At 35.7% G+C, this 24145-nt stretch overlaps 1 protein-coding gene across 6 annotated transcripts in view; it reads right to left on the reverse strand.

Moving 5' to 3' along the window:
- LOC138716457 (androgen-dependent TFPI-regulating protein-like) overlaps window positions 1-24145 on the reverse strand; it is a 72498-nt gene that overhangs the window by 11086 nt on the left and 37267 nt on the right. For 5 of the 6 annotated variants that reach the window (XM_069849565.1, XM_069849567.1, XM_069849568.1 and 2 more), the window contains exons 3-5: window positions 18892-19032; window positions 17509-17726; window positions 9545-9699 (exon numbers count right to left, since the gene is read on the reverse strand). In XM_069849565.1, coding sequence (XP_069705666.1) covers window positions 9545-9699; window positions 17509-17726; window positions 18892-19032 — 514 coding nt within the window. The remainder of the gene's footprint in view (window positions 1-9544; window positions 9700-17508; window positions 17727-18891; window positions 19033-24145) is intronic. The other variant, XM_069849570.1, reaches the window with a different exon arrangement.

The raw sequence follows: 24145 nt of genomic DNA on the forward strand, positions 1-24145 counted from the left end.
GAGGAGCGGAACTGACTTTCTAAATTGTGAGATGTGCGCAGACGCGAAAGTATTTATTTTTTTCCGAGGAACGAATGTCATTGACCTTGATATAATCTAGAGAATAACATGAACATTAGTCTTGATATAACCTGGAAATTGATTTAGAATTGAAAAACGAGATGACAAATTGAATTTATTTGAATATTATTTACAATTAACGCTAATTATTATAGTAACAGAACATAACCTTCTGCGACAGTTTAGGATTTCCAGCCTCTGTGACTTTTCGCTAGTTGTCTTTCGATTGCATATCCGAGAATAATCGATACTTGCGCTTTTATAATGCTACAAAGGTGATTTCTCATTGGCTGAATAACTGAACTACAATGAATAGGTGTACTTTAATGAGGTGCATTAAAGGGCTACTACTAGATGTATAATTACTACATTTCGGCATGGTCGAGCATAAAAGGTTTAAAAGTGCTGGTCTAAGCGAAGAGTTTCATAATTCCTTCCAATTGGTCGTCAGAAAAGATCACCCAAACTTTTATACTGGTTTAAGTTAACTCCAAAAAAAGAACAAGGAAAGACAGAAACTTTACTGCAGGAATTTAGGATATGACAAGTGAAACCAAATATCTAGAAAGAAATGGATAAGTTGCATAGAATTACGGTGACTGTTCTGCAGTACCTCCAATACAAGGAAGAAAATCGTCGCCTGAGTATTTTCGTGCCACTAGACACAACTTCACTGCATAGTTTAAGTAGATATTTATTTGTTTTTAAATTGATAATGATAACTATTATTAATTACGCATTTGAAATTAAAAAGATATCATCCATCCTTATAGTTTTATTTATTTAAACATATTTTGAACAATATTCGGAATTAAGCGGGGGATGGGTGAAATTTCTACCTTCTGTAGTTTTTTAGCAATTCAACATATAATATAGGCCTATATATATGCTACAAATTTTAATGCATGTCACCCAGATATTTTCTGAGTTATGCCTTTTTTTTTCTAAAAAAAAACTGGGATATATTTTCAAAATCTATCTCCTCGTACAAATTTTAAGTAGGTATATGATCTAGAAAAATAATTACAGTATCTTTGATGTACCTAGAAAAGCACTAAGCAGCCATATCTTAGAAATATATTCTTAGAGTGGAGAAAAAAATATATTATTTTGACAAAAGTTAGTTTTTTTTTTTATTTTCTAGTACCTATTGCTATACAAATTAATTTTTACTTTATAAAGTAACCGACATATCAAAAATCTGACATTCTAATTTGTTAACCATGGTATATAGAACATGCAGTAAAAAGTCATGTTCCTAGCATCAAAACTGAAAGAGCCTTTACACTGCGAATCCGACAAATGTACTTAAAATTGTGTAAAATCTGCATGGAATTGGAGTTCAAGGGTGCAATCATTTAGATACTGCATAATTTTTATGCTTTCGAGCGCCGCAGAGCATTGAAATTTGCTCAACATATAAATAAGAGATTGCTGATTCAGTTTTTACAAGAAAACGAAAATGCGATTTTTGACTGAAGAAGACCAAAATTTTACCCTTCACGTCATATGTTCGGAAGTTAGCTTTCGGGGGGGGGGGAGACGGAGATTTCGGAAAAATAGTCATTTGTAATAAACGATTAGGAAAAATGGTCGGTAGGGATAATCCTGTAGATACACTTCAGCACTCTTCTTTGCATACATGTCCGGTTTCTATGCTCTTTAAATAGGTCATACAAATTATTTATGTAAACTGGCCGATTGTACAGAGACATCATTTTATTTTTACTTCAATTTTTATTGTACCTGAGTTTTTTAATGTACTTCACTCCCACCCCTTCTACTAATGAAGTTCAACCGACCTCCACACAGATCCAAGACCGCATATACAGTCATAGTAGCCTTACGGTCATAGTAAACAGTACGTTCCAAAAATATGTTCGCGTTTTCCAGTGACGAAAGAGCTTTACATATTGAGTCATTTTCGCACAGGTACTGTCGTCCATTTGCCTACGTCGTATCCCGGTTTCACCCACCTGCTTTTATTCGCCAGCTAGTGTCTGGGCTGTCTCAGCTCTTTTCTGAGAACATTAATTTCTGTTAGTAATTAGACCTCTACGTAATATTATACAACTGTTTAAAATAACTTAAATAAAAGGGCCTCGTTAAGTAATGAACTGTCACGTGATTTCCTCCCTTTCTACGACGCTGCGACGTAACCACTTGGACGGACAGCAGAGAGTATGTCTGAATAATTTTATCTTTTCGGATCGGGCAGAAGTGAAGATTGAATTTACAGTACGCAAGGTACTCTTTTATAGAGTAGGTACAAAATTATTTCAACATGAGTTACTAGTACGAAGGACGAAACTGGTAATTGGAATTAGGTACAATAATCTATAGTGCGATTATATGCACATCAGAACTGGAGCCTGTATCGAAATGAATGGCCATAATTTTCAAAACTGTGTTTAAATATCCATATTATGATTATTTTTCAATTTAACTTCATTCTCTATATTGTACGCTAATGTGCTGTAGACAGTATAATATACACTGCATAACGAATACGTTCACATGGACAGCTCAGTTCGCGAGTAAAAACACTCATTGTTAATACTGTACTGTATTATGATTAAATAAAAACCTAATGAAAATGATCAAACTCAAAATCGCGATATTTCCTAGTTTACGTAAATGGATGAACTACTTTTCTTCCCTCCTATACCTAGTAAAGTGATTTGTTTCTATATTACGCCAGTATCATCGAACTCCAGTCGTGGAAGGGGGTAGCGAACGGCGTTGATCCAGAGGTATAGCCAAGTTAATATTAAAAATGTTAGTAAAAATAAAATGATGTCCCTGTATATACAGTATGAAAGCGCTATGTTAAACGAAGAAATTTATGATAGCAAAGTAAATTATGTAAACATACTTACTACGAAATAACATATTTCTCTTGCCAAGAAATTAAAATTATAGAAAGATATGTTGAAATATTTCACGAAGTATAATTTCACAATTACAGACATGTATACAAACAAGCCATTAAGTTTCTCTTGCTTTCCATTTAAAAAATGTAAGACTTATTATTGCAAACAACGTAACTACGAAACATTATTCTTACTTAATATACTCTCGCATTTCTCTTCAGTAGCTCCTATTTGAAAACTACAAATCTGATGTTACTCTAGCGAAATAAATTTATTTATTTTGTTCTTGTTAATATGGGGACATAGTTTATACAGAGATATGATACAATCAATATGTAATCTACACTAATAATAAAACTATAACCTAAATTTGTTCTGGTAATTTTCATTTTTGCAATATTACTCGGTGTAAACATATATAATTAGCTCTCCTGAAATCAAAAATTACATTTTTGAAATTTTTGTATGTATGTCTGTCTGTTATCTTTTCACGCGATACTGGCTGAACCGATTTCTATGAACATTGCATATATATTACATTGAATCCCACTTAAAATTTAGGCTAGACTATATGGCATTCAAAATAGTTTCTTTAAAAAGGGGGGTTATAAGGTCCCTGAAGTCAATAAATCGAAATATCTCGCTATTACTATTTTATTATTATCATCATTAACATTTTTATCATTATATTATTATTGTTATTATTATTATTATTATTATTATTATTACTATTATTATTATTATTATTATTGCTGCTGCTATTGCTATTACTATTTTATTATTCTGTTATATTATTATCATTAACATTTTTATCATTATCATATTATTATTATTATTATTATTATTATTATTATTATTATACATGGTAGACCCGAAGGTTCAGAGAGAATCATAATTTTTCTGAGCTTTATCAATAGTAATATTTTAAGTGAATGGGTAACCAGCCCGATGCACAACACACACCCTGGAGGACCGGGCTTGATTTTGGAGTTTCTTCTTCTAAACAAGTTGTCATCCAAGCTAAAGAGGCCTATTATTATTATTATTATTATTATTATTATTATTATTATTATTGTTATTATTATTATTATTATTATTATTATTATTATTATTATTATTATTATTATTATTATTATTATTATTGCTGCTTCTATTGCTATTACTATTTTATTATTCTCATATATTATTATCATTATCATCATTAACATTTTTATCATCATCATATTATTATTATTATTATTATTATTATTATTATTATTATACATGGTAGACCCGAAAGTTCAGAGAGAATCATAATTTTTCTGAGCTTTATCAATAGTAATATTTTAAGTGAATGGATAACCAGCTCGATGCACAACACCCCCCTGGAGGACCGGGTTTGATTTTCGAGTTCCTTCTCCTAGATAGGTTGCCATCCAAGCTAAAGAGGCCTAGTATTATTATTATTATTATTATTATTATTATTATTATTACATTACTGGAGAATGCCTGGTTTGCAGTGAAAGACCTGCCCTTGTGCAGAACACTATGAATAAATCATCATTTTCATCCGCAATATAACATACGAGTATAATCGGTAGGTGAATACCACACTTTTCTTAGTGTACTACTTCATTATCTAGTTTTGAAACTAAAAAAACTAATAAAAATAATTATTAGTGCCATAGTTTATGTTAATGCACAGTTTTAAAGTAGAGAAGCTGTTCTTCTGAGGAAGAGAGTTGCTATTGTTTAGACTTACATGCACGTGACTGAAAACGAGATTTGTTCACTTCCAATTCAGTATTTTTTATTTAAACTTACAAAGCTATCTTAAAGTTTAAAAAAATGTTCAAATGCACCAGAATCGTCTTTGGTGTCAATGACGGCGATTAACTTTTACTGTAATCTAGATTTAAGAAAAGTGGTAATATAGAGAATATGGAAAACCTAACTCAATTACTCTTTTCATTTTAAGCTTTTTTTATTCATCATTATTATTCTTACAGCAAATACGACCCGTTCCGAATACAGTGGACTCTCCTAAGTTAGACTGAGTAGAATTGAAAGTTCAATCCAATAAGGGTAGTGGGTGTGGTTGTGGCAGGTGAAATGAATACCAATTCTTATTAGTTATCCATCAACGAATACAGTACTGTACTTGCATTTCCTGCCCGCCCCGAGACTTGTGTATGCGCTTCTAGTACCACAGTGGGTCTCACAAACGGCACAATTCTCAAATAGAAAAAGAAGAGTTCATTAATTTAAAATCAGTGATTAAATATGGCTGTCCTAATCAATAAAATATTCTGTTTTCCTTTAACAAAAGTAACACTACAAGATATAGAACCAATTCCCATTCAAATTGCAAACCCATTTCTTAGTGCCCGTATAGGGGCGTGTATAGGCGGAGAGAGAACCGTTTCCTTGGGGGGGGGGGGGCAATGCAAAACCATAGAATCCCCATATAACGGGGTTATCGGGGACATCATTTACCTCCCCCCCCCTCATTATAGCTTGACCGTGGTACAGTATATCGGAATATGATCATTTAATAAAGGTGTTTTCGAGGGCATGTTTCTTACAGTGTTACATCCACATCTGCGATGTTTCGGACCGAGTTTAATGAGGCTTGAACTGCAGGTTTACTACAAATTATAATAGGGCATAACTTAAAACAATCTCCCTCTTTTCCTCTCGCGTACAAAACACATGCATATATCAATAAAACTATGTAACAGTGCTAACAGAAACTTTTTTATATGAAGTTTACTTTCCTGAAGATATCATATGAAATGTAAACTCTAATTATTTTATTTAATCTCGTCTTTAATTTTACACATTATACCGGATCACTTTTCTTTTTTCTGAATTGTTTTGCAGTATGTTATTCATATTTATCCAAGTGGTGGCCTGAGCACCTGCAGACTTATAACACATGAGTACAGGCTGTTACAAAAGAAACATTACAGTGCTTCTATTCCTCAAATGAGGTATAGAAATTCTTATACGTTCAGAAATTTAAAATAAATGTTATAGTCCAGACAGATGGTCTGAAGATATTAATTCATCAATTTAAGCACAGAAACTTAATCAAAAACAAAAGCAAGAACAATCTTTTGAATTCAATATTCTAACATTAATAGAAAAAAAGAGTTCAAAGTTTGAGGGGGGGCAGTGCCACCCCCCATTTCCTCCCATAACTCCGCCTATAGGGGCGTGTCTAAGATTCTACGTAAGCAGTCGAACTATAGGACGTCGAACTTGTTTTCTGTCGAACTTAAGAGCTTCCACTGTACATGAGACGCAAACAGAACCGTTGCATTTGAAGCTACTAAATTAACTCAGAAACCTAAATTATTTTTTACTTCAAATATCGTCGACTTGTAAGCAACATTCACTCACTCCATTCTGTCGAAAAAAGAAAATAACATGTTGAACTTGTTAGGCTACATTTAATAATATTTGCCTATCAAATACAGACATAAAACTTTGTTTATCTCAAGATCATAATATTTGTGCACTGGCTTGGCGTTTCGTGGGCTATACCCGAACGGATTCTTGCTCTTAGACTTGCTTCGATCCAGTGTGTGTCCTATATAAGCGACAAATGGCACTCCACTCATGAATCCGATGCTGATAGGCGAGTTATTCTGCCTCAGCCCTAACAGAGCCAGATCCCATTCTGGGCCCGGAACTCCAAGCCGTTACCTATATCAGCATCGCAAACCTATACTTAAGATTTCATCCCATACATGAAGCGACTGTCCCGCGCCGTGGCGTCGTGGTCTAAGGCGTCCTGCCTGAGACTCGCGTTACGGAATGCGCGCTGGTTCGAGTCCTTATGGGAGAAGAAATCTTCTCATGAAATTTCGGCCAGTGTATGGGACCGGTGCCCACCCAGCATCGTGATGCACTTGGGAAGCTACGATAGGTAGCGAAAATTCGATTTCGCAAACCAGCTATAACGGCTGGGGGGATCATCGTGCTAACCACACGATACCGCCATTCTGGTTGGATGATCGTCCACTTTTGCTTTGGCATGTGGACGTGAGACCAGCAGCCGGCTGGTCGGTCTTGGCCCTTCATGGGCTGTAGCGCCGTGGATTTACTTTACTTTCACATGAAGCGACCAGTTTACTCTCAACAATACGCCAGAAGAGAGAAGACATTCATGGCGAATAAGGGCGGAAATTGTGTTGTGAAGTGAATAGTGGACATTTCGGGCACCTTCTGTGAACTTGCAATGTAAATAACCACGTTATTAAACAACATTCTCAGAAGGGCAGGGTATGATTGCGTCCCACGGTCAGGTAAGATGCAGCAGATAAAAAAGGGTCCCTGTTTTGTGGGCATAGTTGCGCCCCGTTCCCATCAGGTAGAGAACAGGAGCATGGCATAGTTGCACCCGTGGTGGGAATATATTATATTCCCACCATGGTTGCGCCCCGATGAAATAGGTAGAGAAAAAGACATTACGGGAACTCGAGACTCGTAATCAACCAACCTTATTGATTTCTTATTCGATTTAATATTCATTATCGATACCGTTAAAATGAACACCATGAAGTTGGCAATACTTTATTAACTGACATATTCAAATGAGTGAGTCGTTGGAATATGGGGCCTTAGTAATCTTGACATTTTGTTAGTGATTTTCACACCGTGTGTGGCGTATAGTGAGGTTAATTTAAAATTAATGTTAAGTTTAGTGAAAAGAGTAAAGAGTTAATAATTCACAATGGTTCTAAGTTTCGATTTTCGAAACCCTGTACCGTAGGGTTAAGATATAGGTGTACAAACAAAAAATGCAGTTCATATATTGTGTGTGATCGATAAAAAAGTGTTAGTTTAAATAGCAAAATTGATCATATGCTACTTGATTTCAATGCAGCTACCACTATAATATTAAGTAATTTATTTATTTTATGACAATCACTTTCGTGTGTACTATGCCCATCGGGGCGCAACTATGTCATGTCCATTCTGCTACCTGGCTTCTTCGGGGCGCAACTATGCCATGTCCATTCTGCTACCTGATTTCTTCGGGGCGCAACTATGCCATGCCTAGGCCTCCCAATTGACCGCGGGGCGCAACTATGCCATACCGTCTCAGAAAAGTACCTGTTCTCTTTTTTTTTAACTGTTCTAATCATTATCTCCATACTGAAGCGGGCACGACCGTGAGTTTATATGAAAAAATGTTTCATTTTTAGTACAGAATACTCTGTACTACTTTATAAGTAGTAGCCTACACAATTGAGACTCACTCTGTATATTATTGCTTTCTTTAATTTGATATAAGAATTGTCGATTTATGCCTTATGGTTTTTCAGATAAGTCCCATTTTCCAAAATGCTGCGTCATCAGACACGGTCACTTACTTTTGGAGTGCATTACTTTTGGAGTGATATTCGTAGCAGTCAGTCCCCTCGTCCAGCATTGCTTGTAAAATAAACTTCTTTCTAGTCCCGAAATAGATGCATAGATATCTGGGCATGATCATTAGATTGAAAAAACTCTTTTACATAATGAAGTAATTTATAATCTTTTACTGTTAGCCGTAAAACTGTAAATTTGTGTGTCAATGATGTTGTACGTCATTTTAATAAGAGTCCAAAAGTAGAAATTACAATTCTGAGGAGGATGGGCATAAACTCTGGGACAAACACCATCGCAGGATTTGTTGCATCAATGGAAATAGGGACAAAAATGCCAAAAACAACATTCAACACCTGAAGTTAAAACAAGGCGGAGGTATTTGAGAGGCAGAAAGAAGCTGAAACTGGACCGACATGAAGCTGCTTAAGGGGTGACATATGATGATGGAGACTTCTAGGCTCTGAAAGTTTGTGGCTCATTTCCTGTAAATAGTAATTTTAGAACATTTAATTCTTTCAAACATGATATCTCAGTCAAATATGGTGATGCCAAGAAGATATTGGTGTCATTTTGAAGCTTGAAATGTCCCCCAGTGCCTGACAATAACATTAATATAATTAATAATTATCTATGAATTTTTTACATGATTTATGCAACATAAAATATTATTGTAAGTTACATATATAGTAATATTTAATTAATGTAAATAAAAATAAAAATATAGCTCTATGTCAGGCACTAAAGAATAGTTTGAGCTATAAAACAGTGAAAAAACTGTGGCTGTATCTTAAAAGCTGCATGAGCTATCATGTTTCAAGTTGCATGTCAAAATTATAAACAAAATAATTTTTAAAAACAATTTAGACATAACTTCAAGGAATCTGTTCACTTCATTCTCTTTCTGGTACCATTCTCAATTGTATACAAATTTTACAGAGCAAAATTATACAAAACAAAATTTTTTGTATGTAAAGGTGTACTGTATATATTAACATTAAGTTTACATTTCTCTTATTCATAACATCGACAGAAAAAAAATGTTAAAAATGTATTTATATTATATTATCTCAAGTAAATAGAAAACTTTAACCCTAATATACTCATGTAAAATAGGGTTTTTATGTGGAAAATAAAAAAAAAAGGTGTACATATACCTTAAGAATAATGTATCGTTCCTCACTCACGAGTTTCAGGAGAACTTAGAAACCCAGTTTAGAGGAACGGTCAGAACAAGAAGCAAAATATCTCACCATGAAGTTTGATTGCGGTTGCCTTCGCCAGTAAGTAATAGGCAATGGGAACAACGAACCCAAGCATCAGGTTCATCAGCTGCTGCTGGTTCCAACTCAGATACTTGTAGACAGGGTACATCCAAACGCCGCGAGTCCAATACGTGTACTGGTAGCTGCAACACGCACAACAGTTTGGCCTTCCATTTTATTCTTTCATTACACAATTTATACGTAGATAAAAATTGTGACATTGAAAAAAGTTCATTTCAGGTTTTGAAGTAAAAGCACAATTTTAAACCCAGCATATTGGAAGGTAGTTTTGCCATACTGAGTGTGTCTGCACTGATTTTTTCCTATTACAGTAGAGCAGTGGTTGCCAAACACCACGAAATTGTGACGTAATAGAAATGCAACCCGCACACTACTATCGCAAAGAGAGGGGTGTAGTGGGTATCTCCTCAGGTAATACAGTGAATAACAGTGCAGAGACGGACTGTGACCAAAAAACGAAAGCAATATAATATTCTTCTACTTATTAACTATACATACTTTTTTCCATGTTACTTTTTTTATCCTCCTATTAATTATTTTTACATTATTAATAAAATAAAATAAATTTATTTTCTTATTTACCATAGAAAGAGCGTGTAGTTTACAGCAGCAGAAATTTGAAATTAGAAAAACGTACCAGACCGGTCACGAAGTTGTAAATTACACTACATACTTCAAAAAAACGTTGAAATATTTTACTCCGATTAAGACATAGAAGCCGATATTTTTTATTGTTTATTTATTAATGAAATATTCAAATTACACTCATACGTAGAAAAAAACGTGGAAGTATTTTACACCGATTAAAACACAGAAGCCAATACTTTTTATTGTTTATTTATTAATTAAATATTCAATTACACTACATACGTCGAAAAAAAGTCGATGAATTTTACCCCGATTAAGACATAGAAGCCAATACTTTTTATTGTTCGTTTATTATTCAAGTTACAGGTAAGGACGTGGTAGTCTTCATAACAAGAAAAATAATGACAACGTACATTGTTCTTTTATACTTCATTTAAAATTTTACAACAAATTAAGTATCTCATATTTTTTCCATCTGCACAAAATAAATACTTTTCCTTCCATGCTCCTTAAAATTAAGTTTTTACTTACCATCTGTTTTCGAAAAGACATCGAAACATATTATTCTACACACTTGTAACATTACATGCTACGTCCGCTGCTGTTAAATGTCTTTACTTATATCGAAGTGACGGCTGTAAACAGAGGGTGGGAGTATGATGTCATGGTTATGCTTGAGTGGAGACAGGGGCATGTGTCGCGACACAGCTTTTGGCGATCACTGCAGCAGAGCGTCTCGTTTAGGCACAGTGAAAACGTAAACAAAGTGCAGGTAACGTGTGGAGGAAGGACGAGACGTACGATAAACACGAGGGATGCACAAGGTTTTAGTTACAACATTTATGGCGGAGCATTAATTCAAATTATATTTTCCAAAAACACACAAAACAAAAGAACACAAATTGTGTAACGTTATCATATACACATTTTAACAAACAAGCAATTGTAACGTTGAAATAATTCAATATAACAAATCAAATTTTGCTACTTACATGATGTTGCTTTAAAGCAGCATTTTTTACTGTCGTGAATTTCATTTTCTGTATGACTAACTTAATATCATCGTCTTCTGTGGCCGAATTAACAAAACTACAGTATATTTGTCTGAACTGTATCTGAATAAATTGAACTTTGAGAAGGGATAATTATGTTTAGAAAATAGTGTTGTCACTTCAGTCCAATATACTGTAGTTTTGTTAATTCGGCCACAGAAGACGGTGACATTATGTTAGTCACGGAAAATGAAATTCATGACCGTAAAAATTCTGCTTGATAGCAACATTATATAAGTACCAAAATTTGATTTGTTATATTGAGTTATTTAAACGTTACAATTGCCTGCTTGTTAAAATGTGTATATGATAACGTTATGCAATTTGTGTTCTTTTGTTTTGTATGTTTTTGGAAAATATAATTTCAATTAATGCTCCGTCATAAATGTTGTAACTAAAACCTTGTGCATCCCTCGTGTTTATCGTAGGGTTCATCCTCCCCCCACACGTTACCTGCACTTCGTTTGCGTTTTCACTGTGCCTAAACGAGACACTCTACTGTATACCGGAATTACCATATTCACATTTAATGTCTAAGCGACTATACAGGGTGTTTCAAAAATACGGGGCATAATTTCAGGTATGTATTTCCCACATGTAGACAATCAAAATAGTTCATTACAACATGTGTCCGGAAATGTTTTATTTCCGAGTTATGGCCTTCACAACATTGAAATTCACCAGAACGTTTTTCTTTCCGCAGGTCGTTGCCGTCAAAGGAGACATTAAGAGGGCACTCTGACAGTTCATTCCGAGGCGAAGGTTACATTCAGTGTTGTGTTGACGTTAGACTGTGCGACAGGTATTCAAATCAAGAGTTGGAAGAGATACACTTCATGTACGGTAAGGCGGACGGCAATGCTGCGCTGGCTCGTCGTTTGTACCAGGAGAGGTACCCACAGCGACAATGTCCAGATCGGAAGACATTTGTACGTCTCCATTACCGTCTGAGCGAGTATGGAAAATTTAACTCTCCTGGTTTGGGAAGGGGACGACCAAGATCTACAACTCCAGAAGTACAGAAGGAGATTATGGAGTCTGTGAACATGACTCCTTCTATCAGCACACGAAGGGTAACGTTGCAAGTCAGTGTTCCTCATACGACTGTCTGGAGACTGTTGAAAGAGTATCAATTGTATCCTTATCATTTGCAACGTGTACAGGCCCTGTCACAGCAGATTACCCTGCACGAGTTAGGTTCTGTCAGTGGTTCTTGCAGCAGTGTGGTGTAAATCCGAACTTTAGTATTATTTACAGATGAAGCACAGTTCACACGAGATGGCATAATAAATTTCCACAATCAGCATGTATGGGCGTATGAAAACCCACTTGCAACTGTTCCATCTCATCACCAGGTGCGGTTCTCCCTCAACATGTGGGCCGATAACATTGGTGATCGATTAGTTGGACCCCATGTACTTGTAAACAGATTTACGGGGCAGGCGTACACAAACTTCCTGGAAAACACCATACCTCATGTTTTAGAAGACACTCCACTGATCAATCGTCAACACATTCACTTCTTGCATGATGGCGCTCCTACACACTTCAGTCGTACGGCTCGCCGATACTTGGATCGAAGGTTTCCTGATCGATGGATAGGTAGAGGTGGCCCAATTGCTTGGCCTCCACGCTCACCTGATCTGAACCCTCTCGTTTTCTACTTGTGGGGCCATTTAAAATCATTGGTTTATTCGTCTCCGGTGCCTGATTTGGAATCCCTTCGGAATCGAATTGTGGCATGTTCTGAGGACATACGCAATACTCCTGGAGTTTGGGATCGTGTTCGCAGGTCAATGAGACATCGATGTGAAGTCTGTATTCAAGCAGGAGGTGGACATTTTGAACATCTTCTGTAATGACAACGACCTGCGGAAAGAAAAACGTTCCGGTGAATTTCAGTGTTGTGAAGGCCATAACTCGAAAATGAAGCATTTCCGGACACATGTTGTAATGAACTATTTTGATTGTCTACATGTTGGAAATACATACCTGAAATTATGCCCCGTATTTTTGAAACACCCTGTATACAGAGAATGAAAATATGATTATTTGTTTCAATGGCGGGTATATGACTTTGCAGTTATTTACCCCACTGCATTGCAATGTCTCCCTTTAGGAGGAACACGTCATATTTGCGGACTCTTCTATGCTCTAAAGGAGGTGGTCTACAGCGCACCAGTGTGGTGATTATGATTACTGGTGCAATAGTGGAATACTGATGAAGGAAACGGGAGTACCCCGCGAAAGCCTACCACCTAATACTGTCATTATCCATCACAAATTCTATGTGGATCCACCGATATTTGAACTCGGGTCACCAGCGTCAAAGACGGACGCTTTAACCGTTTGGCTAACGGTGCACTTACATATGATTTATAATTTTCCCTAAAATACATTAAATAAGGACAAAAATAACACAAAATGGTAATTTAATCGAAATTGAAATTTCTTTCTCAGAACAAAGTGATGAAAGAAACATTACAGAAGAATGAGTTCCCCCAAACAAAAAATAAATTGGTGTTAAGGATGTTAGTTACTGTCTACAAAAGTAAACCTCTAATCTAAAAGTAGTTCTGGCGGAAACGTTTTGGAGATTAGAAAAATCTACATGAAGTGTCACGGAAATTTAATGTAACCTTAGCTGTTTTGAATGTCGGATAAGAAGTGAAGTAAGTACTCAAAGCATTTATTCAGATATAATTTATATGCCGAGTGGCCCTCTCGAACTTCCCTGATTTCAACTACCTCTCAAAAGAAAAATGACATGATGATGGAAGGACATTTTTGTCATCTTCATTAGGAAGTACAATTCAAACAATTTCACAAAAATATCAGTAATAGGTTTCTACATGAGTCCCCTTCGATAATATGAATGATAAGCAAACGGTAAGAAAGTTTAAAATAAAAAATACAGAATTAATATCATTACTTACTTACTTACTGGCTTTTAAGGAACCCGGAGGTTCATTGTCGCCCTCACATAAGCCCGCCATTGGTCCCTATCCTGAGCAAGATTAATCCATTCTCTATCATCATATCCCACCTCCCTCAAATCCATTTTAATATTATCTTCCCAACTACGTCTCGGCCTCCCTAAAGGTCTTTTTCCCTCCGGCCTCCCAAATAACACTCTATATGCATTTCTGGATTCGCCCATACGTGCTACATGCCCTGCCCATCTCAAACGTCTGGATTTAATGTTCCTAATTATGTCAGATGAAGAATACAATGCGTGCAGTTCTGTGTTGTGTAACTTTCTCCATTCTCTTGTAACTTCATCCCTCTTAGCCCCAAATATTTTCCTAAGAACCTTATTCTCAAAGACCCTTAATCTCTGTTCCTCTCTCAGAGTGAGAGTCCAATTTTCACAACCATACAGAACAACCGGTAATATAACTGTTTTATAAATTCTAACTTTCAGATTTTTCGACAGCAGACTGGATGACAAAAGTTTCTCAACCGAATAATAACAGGCATTTCCCATATTTATTCTGTGTTTAATTTCGTCCCGAGTATCATTTATATTTGTTACTGTTGCTCCCAGATATTTGAACTTCTCCACCTCTTCAAAAGATACATTTCCAATTTTTATAGAATTAATATCATTAGCTAAAGAAACTATACAAAATAATATACTTAGGCCTATAAATAAAATGTCAATTTGAGTCCAAGTTCTCATTAGCATATCTGGTGTGACAGTTGACAGTTGCTACTGCTTCCACAGTGCGATTACGTAAGTTGTCGACATCAGTCACCTTGGTTGAATACACACACTGTCCTTGATATAGCGACAAAGAAAAAATCTGACGGAGTAATGTCGAGAAAACGAGGAGGTAAAGCCAGTTTTTAATATGCAATAAAATAACATTTAATAAATTTTCATATGTTAAAATAATCTTATAATACAATAACCACACTATAGTTGTGTCTTTGGATGTTATATGACCAGTTTTAGTCAAATTGTATGCATATTTTGAAGTTAAAAAAAAATATGTGTTTAAAGTTTAAAAAATTATTATAATACTTAAAATATGGCTGTAATTGCCCATTAGTAATACCGTATTCAATTATTATAAGTGTCTTTGAAGGAGTACAAGCACTGATATTCTATGTATATTTGATTTTCAATCACTCGTAGCGATGAGATATATTGGGCATCTGAAAATTAACGAAAACATGTTTTTTTATAAACATTAATTTTGAAGGCAGCTTGAATAATGTTTTTATTGATACTTACAACTTATTTGTTTGTTGGAAATATTTGAATATTTGGGAATTTTGTTGGAAAATTTTGTGTAAAAGAATCTGAACTGTTAGTAACATTTCTTTGGGGGATGTTGAGGTTATCAGTTATTGAAGGAAAATTTTTGTTAAGTATATTTGCAATTTCATTTGGGTCTGACGATTTTGTATTGTTAGTTATAAGGGTGTACAGTAGTTTGTTACTTTAATTTTTGATCGTCCCCTTTCCTTTTTAATTATGTTCCAAGTTGTTTTGATTTTATTATCAGAGATTTGTATTGTTGTATTATAGTGTAATTCTTTACTTTTTTTGTATCACTTTGTGTAATATATATTTTACTAATTTTCATAGTCTTGTTTTAAGTTTGTATCATTATTATGTCTGCTCTGTATATACAGGTGAATAAAAAGTAAGGGGATAAACTTCAGGAGGTGGTTCCTGACAGAAAAAGGAACAAGAAAGGTCATATCAACATGTGTTCGGAAATGCATATTTGCCACGGTAGATGGCACTGATGAACGACATCATTCTCTCATAACAACAAACACCTACTCGGACCATTTGTTTTACCATAACGCCTTAATGGACAGACGTGTCTGAAATTCCTACAGAACATTCTGCCTCTTTTGCTGAAGAATGTGCCTTCGGCAATACAACAGGTAATGTGGCTGATGGATGATAGAGCACTAGTCCACTTCCGCATGACTGTTCGTCAACACCTCAACAACATCTTTGCCAAGAGATTGATAGGACGAGGAGGCTTTTGCGTCTGGCCACCTCGTTCACCGGACTTAAACTCTCTTGATGTTTTTATGGGGGCAACTGAAAAGTGTTGTGTATGCTTAGCTAGTTCCTGATGTGCAGACCCTTGAAGAGTGTGTCCGTGTAGCCTGTGTGACGCTATTCGGCTAGGCTGGAACATTCGAAAGAGTGAGGCAATCCGTGATGCGACGTGTGGACGCTTGCATTGCATCCCATGGAAGCCACTTTGAACATATGTTGTAACATTGCAACATGGATGAAATTAATACAATTTAATGTGTAATGTAATATACCATTACTAATTGCTTTATTGCAGACTCATCATCCATTTCCGGACACATGTTGGTATGAACTTTTTTGTTCCTTTTCCTGTCAGGAATCACCTCCTGTAGTTTATCCCCTTACTTTTTATTCATCCTGTATAACGATCTCCTGGTTTTGCATGAGATTTTAATACCTCGTGTAATCAATTTATTGTTGCACATTTTTGCATTTTTATACTTTACAGGAAAACTGGATTCAAAAATGCATTTGCAAGCAGCGGGGATAGAGGAAGGGACCTGTCGCCTGTCGGTCGACTGAAACACCGGAAATGTTCACTGGGACTCACTGTAGTATTAAAAGGCATAAACTTTGACAATTAATATTTGAGGAGAAAAATTCGCTCCGGCGCCGGGGATCGAACCCGGGTCCTTGGTTCTACGTACCAAGCGCTTTGACCACTGAGCTACGCCGAATTCAATCCACAGCACCGGACCGAATCCTCCTCCTTCAATGTTTTCCCTTTGTGGCCTGACTCCAAGTTAGGCATATATGTTGACGTACAGTATATGTCCAGTGTCAACTGCCATTATACTAGGAGCGCACTCAGCTGAGTGATTTGTTTGGCCGGGATTCCGCAGTTACGTGCACAGTAATCTGTACGAATATATGCACTACAGCTATGAGAGTATTATAGATTTATTTTATTAATTTGTCCTATAGAATAATATCTATGATATTGACAATTAATATTTGAGGAGAAAAATGCGCTCCGGCGCCGGGGATCGAACCCGGGTTCTTGGTTCTACGTACCAAGCGCTCTGACTACTGAACTACGCCGAATTCAATCCACAGCATCGGAGCGAATTTTTCTCCTCAAATATTGCCAATATCACAGGTATTATTCTGTAGGACAAATTAATAAAATAAATCTATAGTACATAAAATTTGAGTCTGTGAACATAGGTTGGGAATCCCTAACTTACATTGTACAATAGTGTCTTAGTATGTTTCTGACTTACCAGAAGAGGTAACTGCAATTAAACAGCAGAAGGATTGTGATGTCAGTCCAGAGGCGTCGGTACTGATGCGGACGCAGCACCAACTCCAGCACTGCCGCGATACTAATGCTCGTGTGCATCATCTGATTCACATGTGGTGGCAGGTACTGGTCCACTATAGCCGGATAAACTAAATCGCGATCCAAGGTGAAAAGTATCCAAAACACAGAGGTCACCAACTGTAACAAAAGTTCTAAACTTAATTCATTGAAAAAATATTATCATTTTCTCGCTAAACTGGAGAATTTGCTACGTTAGCTTTGAACCGTGTCGTTACGGTTACGACCAAATTTAAATAAATACACGATGTTGTCAACATAAGAACATGACATTGGTCTCTCTCTACCTCCTTCGTTCTGAAATTACTGAGAGATAGCACCACTGTTAGCGACAAGATGTATGTATTTGCGTAAATATTGCGAGTAGATTACGTGTCTTAGATGAGGGGCTCGCGACAGGAAGTTTTGCTGTGGTGCATGCGTGGACCTCTCATGCAGTGGCAGCGTGATCATTACTTGAATTTATTTTCGTGTGTACATTCCAGATCAAATCAAGAAGATTCCTTCTTGCTCCGGTTACACAGCTTGCATATACGAAGGTTAGGTTTGGTTAGTTTAGGTTTTTATTGACCAAGTCCGCGCATACATAGACAGCCAAGATGATCCTATCGGTCATGGCCCTTATGATAGTTTTTGTTTCGTAATATTCATAAACAATAATATGATAAAAGCGGTGAATAATGTCATGGTCGCTAGAAGTTTTTTTCATAAAAGACGAGGTATTTTCTATAGACCACAAATAAAACGGCAACGCGGTCATAATTACGTAGTCTACTTAACGCTTTGGCGAACATTAACCGAAAATTTACTTTCCTTCATTTTAATGATATTCCCTAAAACACACCTTTCCCCCCCTCCCTTTGTTTCGGTATGATAACCTACTTTATGATATTACTACATCTACATTTTCATTTGGTGCATTCAAAACACCGCCGTTGTACTGCATAAACCTTGCACTTGACTAATGGAGTGAATTATTTAAGAATATAATCGTTTTTTTCTGTAAACGGCCCCAGGGAAAATCACTTTCTGGACGGTCTCGTAATTGCAGTCGAGTGGCCAAAATTTGTATAAACATTTCTTTTGAAATTATTCACATGGTGAAAAAAATAAATAACTTTTTTATCTGCCCCCATCAGAATGTTTGCTTGTCAGTTGAACTTTCCTGTCTCTATAGCCTACTACAATAATTGGACAATTTTCTCTTATGACGACTTCTACACCTTGGTAGACTTCGTATTTCCATTTCAATTCCTTTTCCTGTCGTTCGATTTAATTAACTTACCAGGGCTATTGGGAAGACAAGCGCTCGAAATATGGTGTCACGGGTTTTCTTATAACGCCGGACCAGCGGGTTGCTGCCCTCAATATTAGCATCCAGAATGATCTCCATACCGCACATTCCGAAATACAAGCACTGTAAGATCTGCAACAGAGGACAGGTGCAAATGATTCGCCTGCTGACTAGTAGGCGCTACAGTAGCCTATGCGGCATATACAACTTACCGGCAATGTAACCGATCGTAAAGCGCATGTTTAGTGGAGAGATCCGACCGCTCTATCGCACGGGGGGAAAACGAATCGGCGGTGAATAGAGGTAATTTACGCCTACAGTTCTGTATAAATAATGTGACAGTAAGAGGTAATAAGAAAACGTTACAATCCGATAAGTTGTACCATGCCACGCACTGTGGCTGCAATGAATACAAAATGGGTCCACCGCTGTGGAGTAACGGTTAGCATGCCTAATGGTGCAACGAGCGTGCCCGAGTTCAAATCCTGGTTGGGACAACTTACCTGGTTGAGGTTTTTTCCTGTGTTTAAGATCAAATGCTGGGTAACTTTCGGCGCTGGATCCTGGACTCATTTCGTCGGCATTATCAGCTTCATACTCGTAGGCCTATCATTCAGACGCTAGACAACCACAGAAGTCGAAAAAGCGTCGTAAAATAATCCACAAATAAAACACAAAAAAGTTATATGTAATAACATAACACAACAAACCATTGGAATAATATCCCGTACTCAATTAGTGACCCAAAATTATCTCTAATAATGAAAAACATGGACATTACGACGAAGTGAACAAAAGCGAATAGAAGCATTTGAAATGTGGATATGGAGAAGAATGGAACGTGTGAAGTGGACAGACAGAATAAGATATGAAGCAATGTTGGAAAGAGTGGGTGAAGAAAGAATGATGCTGAAACTGATTAGAAAGAGGAAAAGGATTTGGTTGGGTCACTGGCTGAGAAAAAAAACTTCCTACCGAAGATACACTGGAAGGAATGGTGAACGAGAGAAGAGTTCGTGGCAGAAGAAGATATCAGATAATAGATGACATTAAGATCTCTATATGGATCATAAGAGGAGACAAAGAGGAAGGCAGAAAATAGGAAAGATTAGAGAAAGCCCTGCCCTTGGGCAGAACACTGAATGAATGAATGAATGAATGAATGAATGAATGAATGAATGAATGAATGAATGAATGAATGAATGGGAAAGGAATTGGCCATCCTACCTCATTATCTCCTGGCCTGGTTGCCTCATAACTGGAGCCTTGTTGGCATCACTTGTGAGGTTCAGACCTGTCTTCGAACAGTTGACGATACATACATACATACATACATACATATATGCAGTCCACACCTATGGAGTAACGGTTAGCGCGTCTGGCCGCGAAACCAGGTGGTCCGGGTTCGATTTCCGGTTGGGGCAAGTTATCTGGTTGTGGTTTTTTTTTCTGGGGTTTTCCCCAGTCCAATATGAGCAAACTCTGGGTAACTATCTGCGCTGGACCCCGGACCCATTTCACCGGCATTATCACCTTCATCTCATTCAGGCGCTAAATAACTAAGATGTTGATAAAGTGTCGTAAAATAACATACATACATACATACATACATACATACATACATACATACATACATACATACATACATACATACATACATACATACATACATACATACATACATACATACATACATACATACATACATACATACATACATACATACATACATACATACATACATACATACATACATACATACATACATACATACATGATGTGGCAAATGGAAAACGTGGCTGATGTGAGGTAACAGGATCTGGAATTTTCAACAAAGTTTAAAAAAATGTTCTCGTACATGAAAAGTTCTTTTTTTATTGATTTTCAAGTTAAACAATATAACAATGACTAAACGTTTTCAGGTAATGAACAAACACAGAAGTACAGTAATTACAAGGATGTCTCTCTACAAACACTGAAATAATTACAAGGACGGCGCAACACAAACTTTAAAATAATGACAAGGATAACGCCATTATACCGAATGGCGCTTCTAGGAACGAACTACTGCTGCCAACGATCGGAAGTGAATATTAACCTAAAGAGGGACTTTTTTTCTACATTAGAGGTTATTTATTACTCGTATTAGAACCCAAATTCTTAATTTTCGCCTATTTTATACTTTGTTATTAAATAAGAATATTTTACAATTTTTCACGTTTCATATACAGTGGAGTAAAAATTACCAATTTTGTTGAACCTAATATAACTAAAAGCGATTTTGTACTTCGTTATTTAAGGACGCTGTATCAACTACTGGGTTATTTAGTGTCGATGGAATTGGTGATAACGAGATATACTTGGCGAGATAAAACCAAGATTACCTGATATTCGCTTTATAGTTGGAGAAAACCTCGGAAAAACTCAACCAGGTAATCAGACCAAGCGGGAATCGAACCCACAGTCGAGCGCAACTCCGGATCAGCAGACAAACGCCCTACCGTCCGAGCTACGCCAGTGGTTCCTAAAAGTGGCGTCACAGCCTAAAATGACTTAACAGTTTTTAAGTAAGGCTTCCTTTTACATTTTGCTGTCTTATTTTTCTGAATCCAACGATGTTGTAGGTTAGGTACTTTATATAAAAAATACATCGACTACACACGCGCGCACACTTACACACAAGAAAAAAAAATTATCTGTAGTAATGCTTTTTTGCTACAAAAAGTTAACTGCTGATTTATTACAGCGCAGCGAAAGTCATCGTTACATAACGTCTTTGATGTTTATTAAGAGTCCATTGAAGTAGACTTCTACGGACAGAAGAAAGTTCTCTTGCCAGACAAGCTAGTGCATAACCATAAAAACCTGGTATGATACATATAATAATTCCAATAATAAGTTAATAAAAAATGGTTTGACATAAATTATCTTTCTATCAACGAAAATAAAATCATATCACTAAACAACAAATGTTTACTTTTTTCTTGTCCGAAATCTAAATAGGTGAATATTACTAATATGTGTTCCCTAAATCTGAATTTAAAAATCCAAATTGCCCCATCACGTACCATTTTCCGGGGAAAGTGAATTGAATTTTTTATGACAAAACTTTTTTTTTTTTTCTCCCCCACTGCTAGTGATAAAATTACAACTCACTAGGAATTCAAAATGCCTCATAATACTTGAAAAATGTGTACTGGATACAAAAAATGATGTTACATAGATTAAAACACAACAACAATAAAAATATTTCACGCCTATAATGAGAAAAATCTCGGAATTTGAACTTACATTTAAAAGAATTTTCTGAATGACTTCCGTTTATAACTAAACCCAGGACCATCTTTTACAAGGACCAACAATAGTCTGCAAGGATGCTGGATGATGATCTTCCTTTATATCGCCTTTCCATTTCAGATATTACTTGATGAAATCTTTCACCATGCTTAACGCTCCATGGTTAGAAGAAAAGAAATCCAAATGAGAATGTAAAAGTGTATTTTGAGAGACATAATGTTACACCCCATTTTCTCCTATACACTTGACATGGTTTACACAACAGGTTCTATGTAGTTGTCTTCCATAGAATTTCCAAGGGAATTTGAACAAACAACTTTGAGAGCGTCATGCCATTTTTTCTGTAACGAAAAGATTTTCCTCGCACAAAGAGTCAGCCATAACTTATGTGAATTTGTGGCCCGATGAAAGTGCCCTCGTTTAATTTGCCTTCACTCAAACTGGCGAACTTTTCTTTTAAATACTAAAAACCACACCCTTGTTTTTTCATTGCGTAGATCTCACTTTGGGCTGTTATGAAATTTACTGAATAGAAGGGACCAATATCTCTTTATTTATTAGAAGTACAAAAGAACATTCCAACAACCACAAGAAACCGGAAATAAGTAATAAACTCATAAAATGCATTAGCTTTTTTTTTGGTTTACAATCCCCAACCCACACCAGATGTGTTCTGGGAGAACACTCACCGAAAAGTGAAATAGTATATCTTAAAATCCTTACATGATACGAAGAAAAGTGATACATTTTCGGGTTCAGCGCACACCAAACCATAAGGGGCACATTGTTTTAAGTCGGAGCAAAATTCTTGTTGTTCAGTGAATTATTCCATTCTCATTATCTGAAAAATGTAACAAACCTCCTACATATATGTTACGTATTAAATTACATAATACTCTGTTGCCTTATACAATGTAAATGTCCGATTATTAAAGAGTCCTCTGGAGTTAAATATTTAGGCATAATTTTCGACAATAATTTAAAATGTAACCAACACATTAATTATCTTTGTAATAAATTACGTAAAATAATATATTATTTTGTTTTATTGAGGAATTACTTGTCAATAAGTTTATTAAGGACAATATATTTAACAGTATTTCAATCGGTAATTATGTATGGAATTAGAGGATGGGGTAGCTTATTTAAAACCAATTTTAATCCACTTTATTTATTACAGAAGAAAATAATTAAATATGTCTTCTTAAACCTGTTGATTTTCCATCTCAAAAAATTGTTTTTAGACTTTAAGGTTCTTAAAATAAGAGAAATTTATTATATTGTGTTAATAAAATTCATACGTTAAAATCAAATTAACTTTGAATTATATTCTCATATTTCTGAAACAAAAGGTATGAATTCTTGAAGATTGTTTGAACAGAAATGCAACATTGCTACAACATTTAATCACAGTAGTAATTTAGGTCCAAGAATATATAACAAATTTATATTTAAATATCCTAATCTTGTCAATTCTAATAGTGTATATATATATATATATATATATATATATATATATATATATAATTAAATTACAATGAATAGTGACTATCTTATATTGTTTTGAGACAACCATAATCTCGCCAATATTAGATCCTTTGATACTTTTATCTTTAGGGTGGCCTACCCAGCTCATTCTCACAGTCAGAATCCAAAGAATTAGTTTATTCACTTTTGCTTTTCTTAAGTTAGGGCTAACACATCGAGAAAACAACTGTTGGTATTTACAATTTTCAAAATACGATATCTCGTAAACTACTTGCACTGGAAATCTGCCAAAAAACACCATTGACATTATGATTTACTCTAGTTGTATTTTGTTAATGTCAATAGGCATTATTCCATTTGAAAAAATGTAACTTTCTAAAAAAAATACACATTCTAACAATTATAAAAATCTGTGTATGAGCTAAAATTATGAGCTCTTGGTTACACTTGTGAAAACAGC

Source organism: Periplaneta americana, chromosome 16, assembly GCF_040183065.1.
Source record: "Periplaneta americana isolate PAMFEO1 chromosome 16, P.americana_PAMFEO1_priV1, whole genome shotgun sequence".
NCBI lineage: Eukaryota > Metazoa > Arthropoda > Insecta > Blattodea > Blattidae > Periplaneta > Periplaneta americana.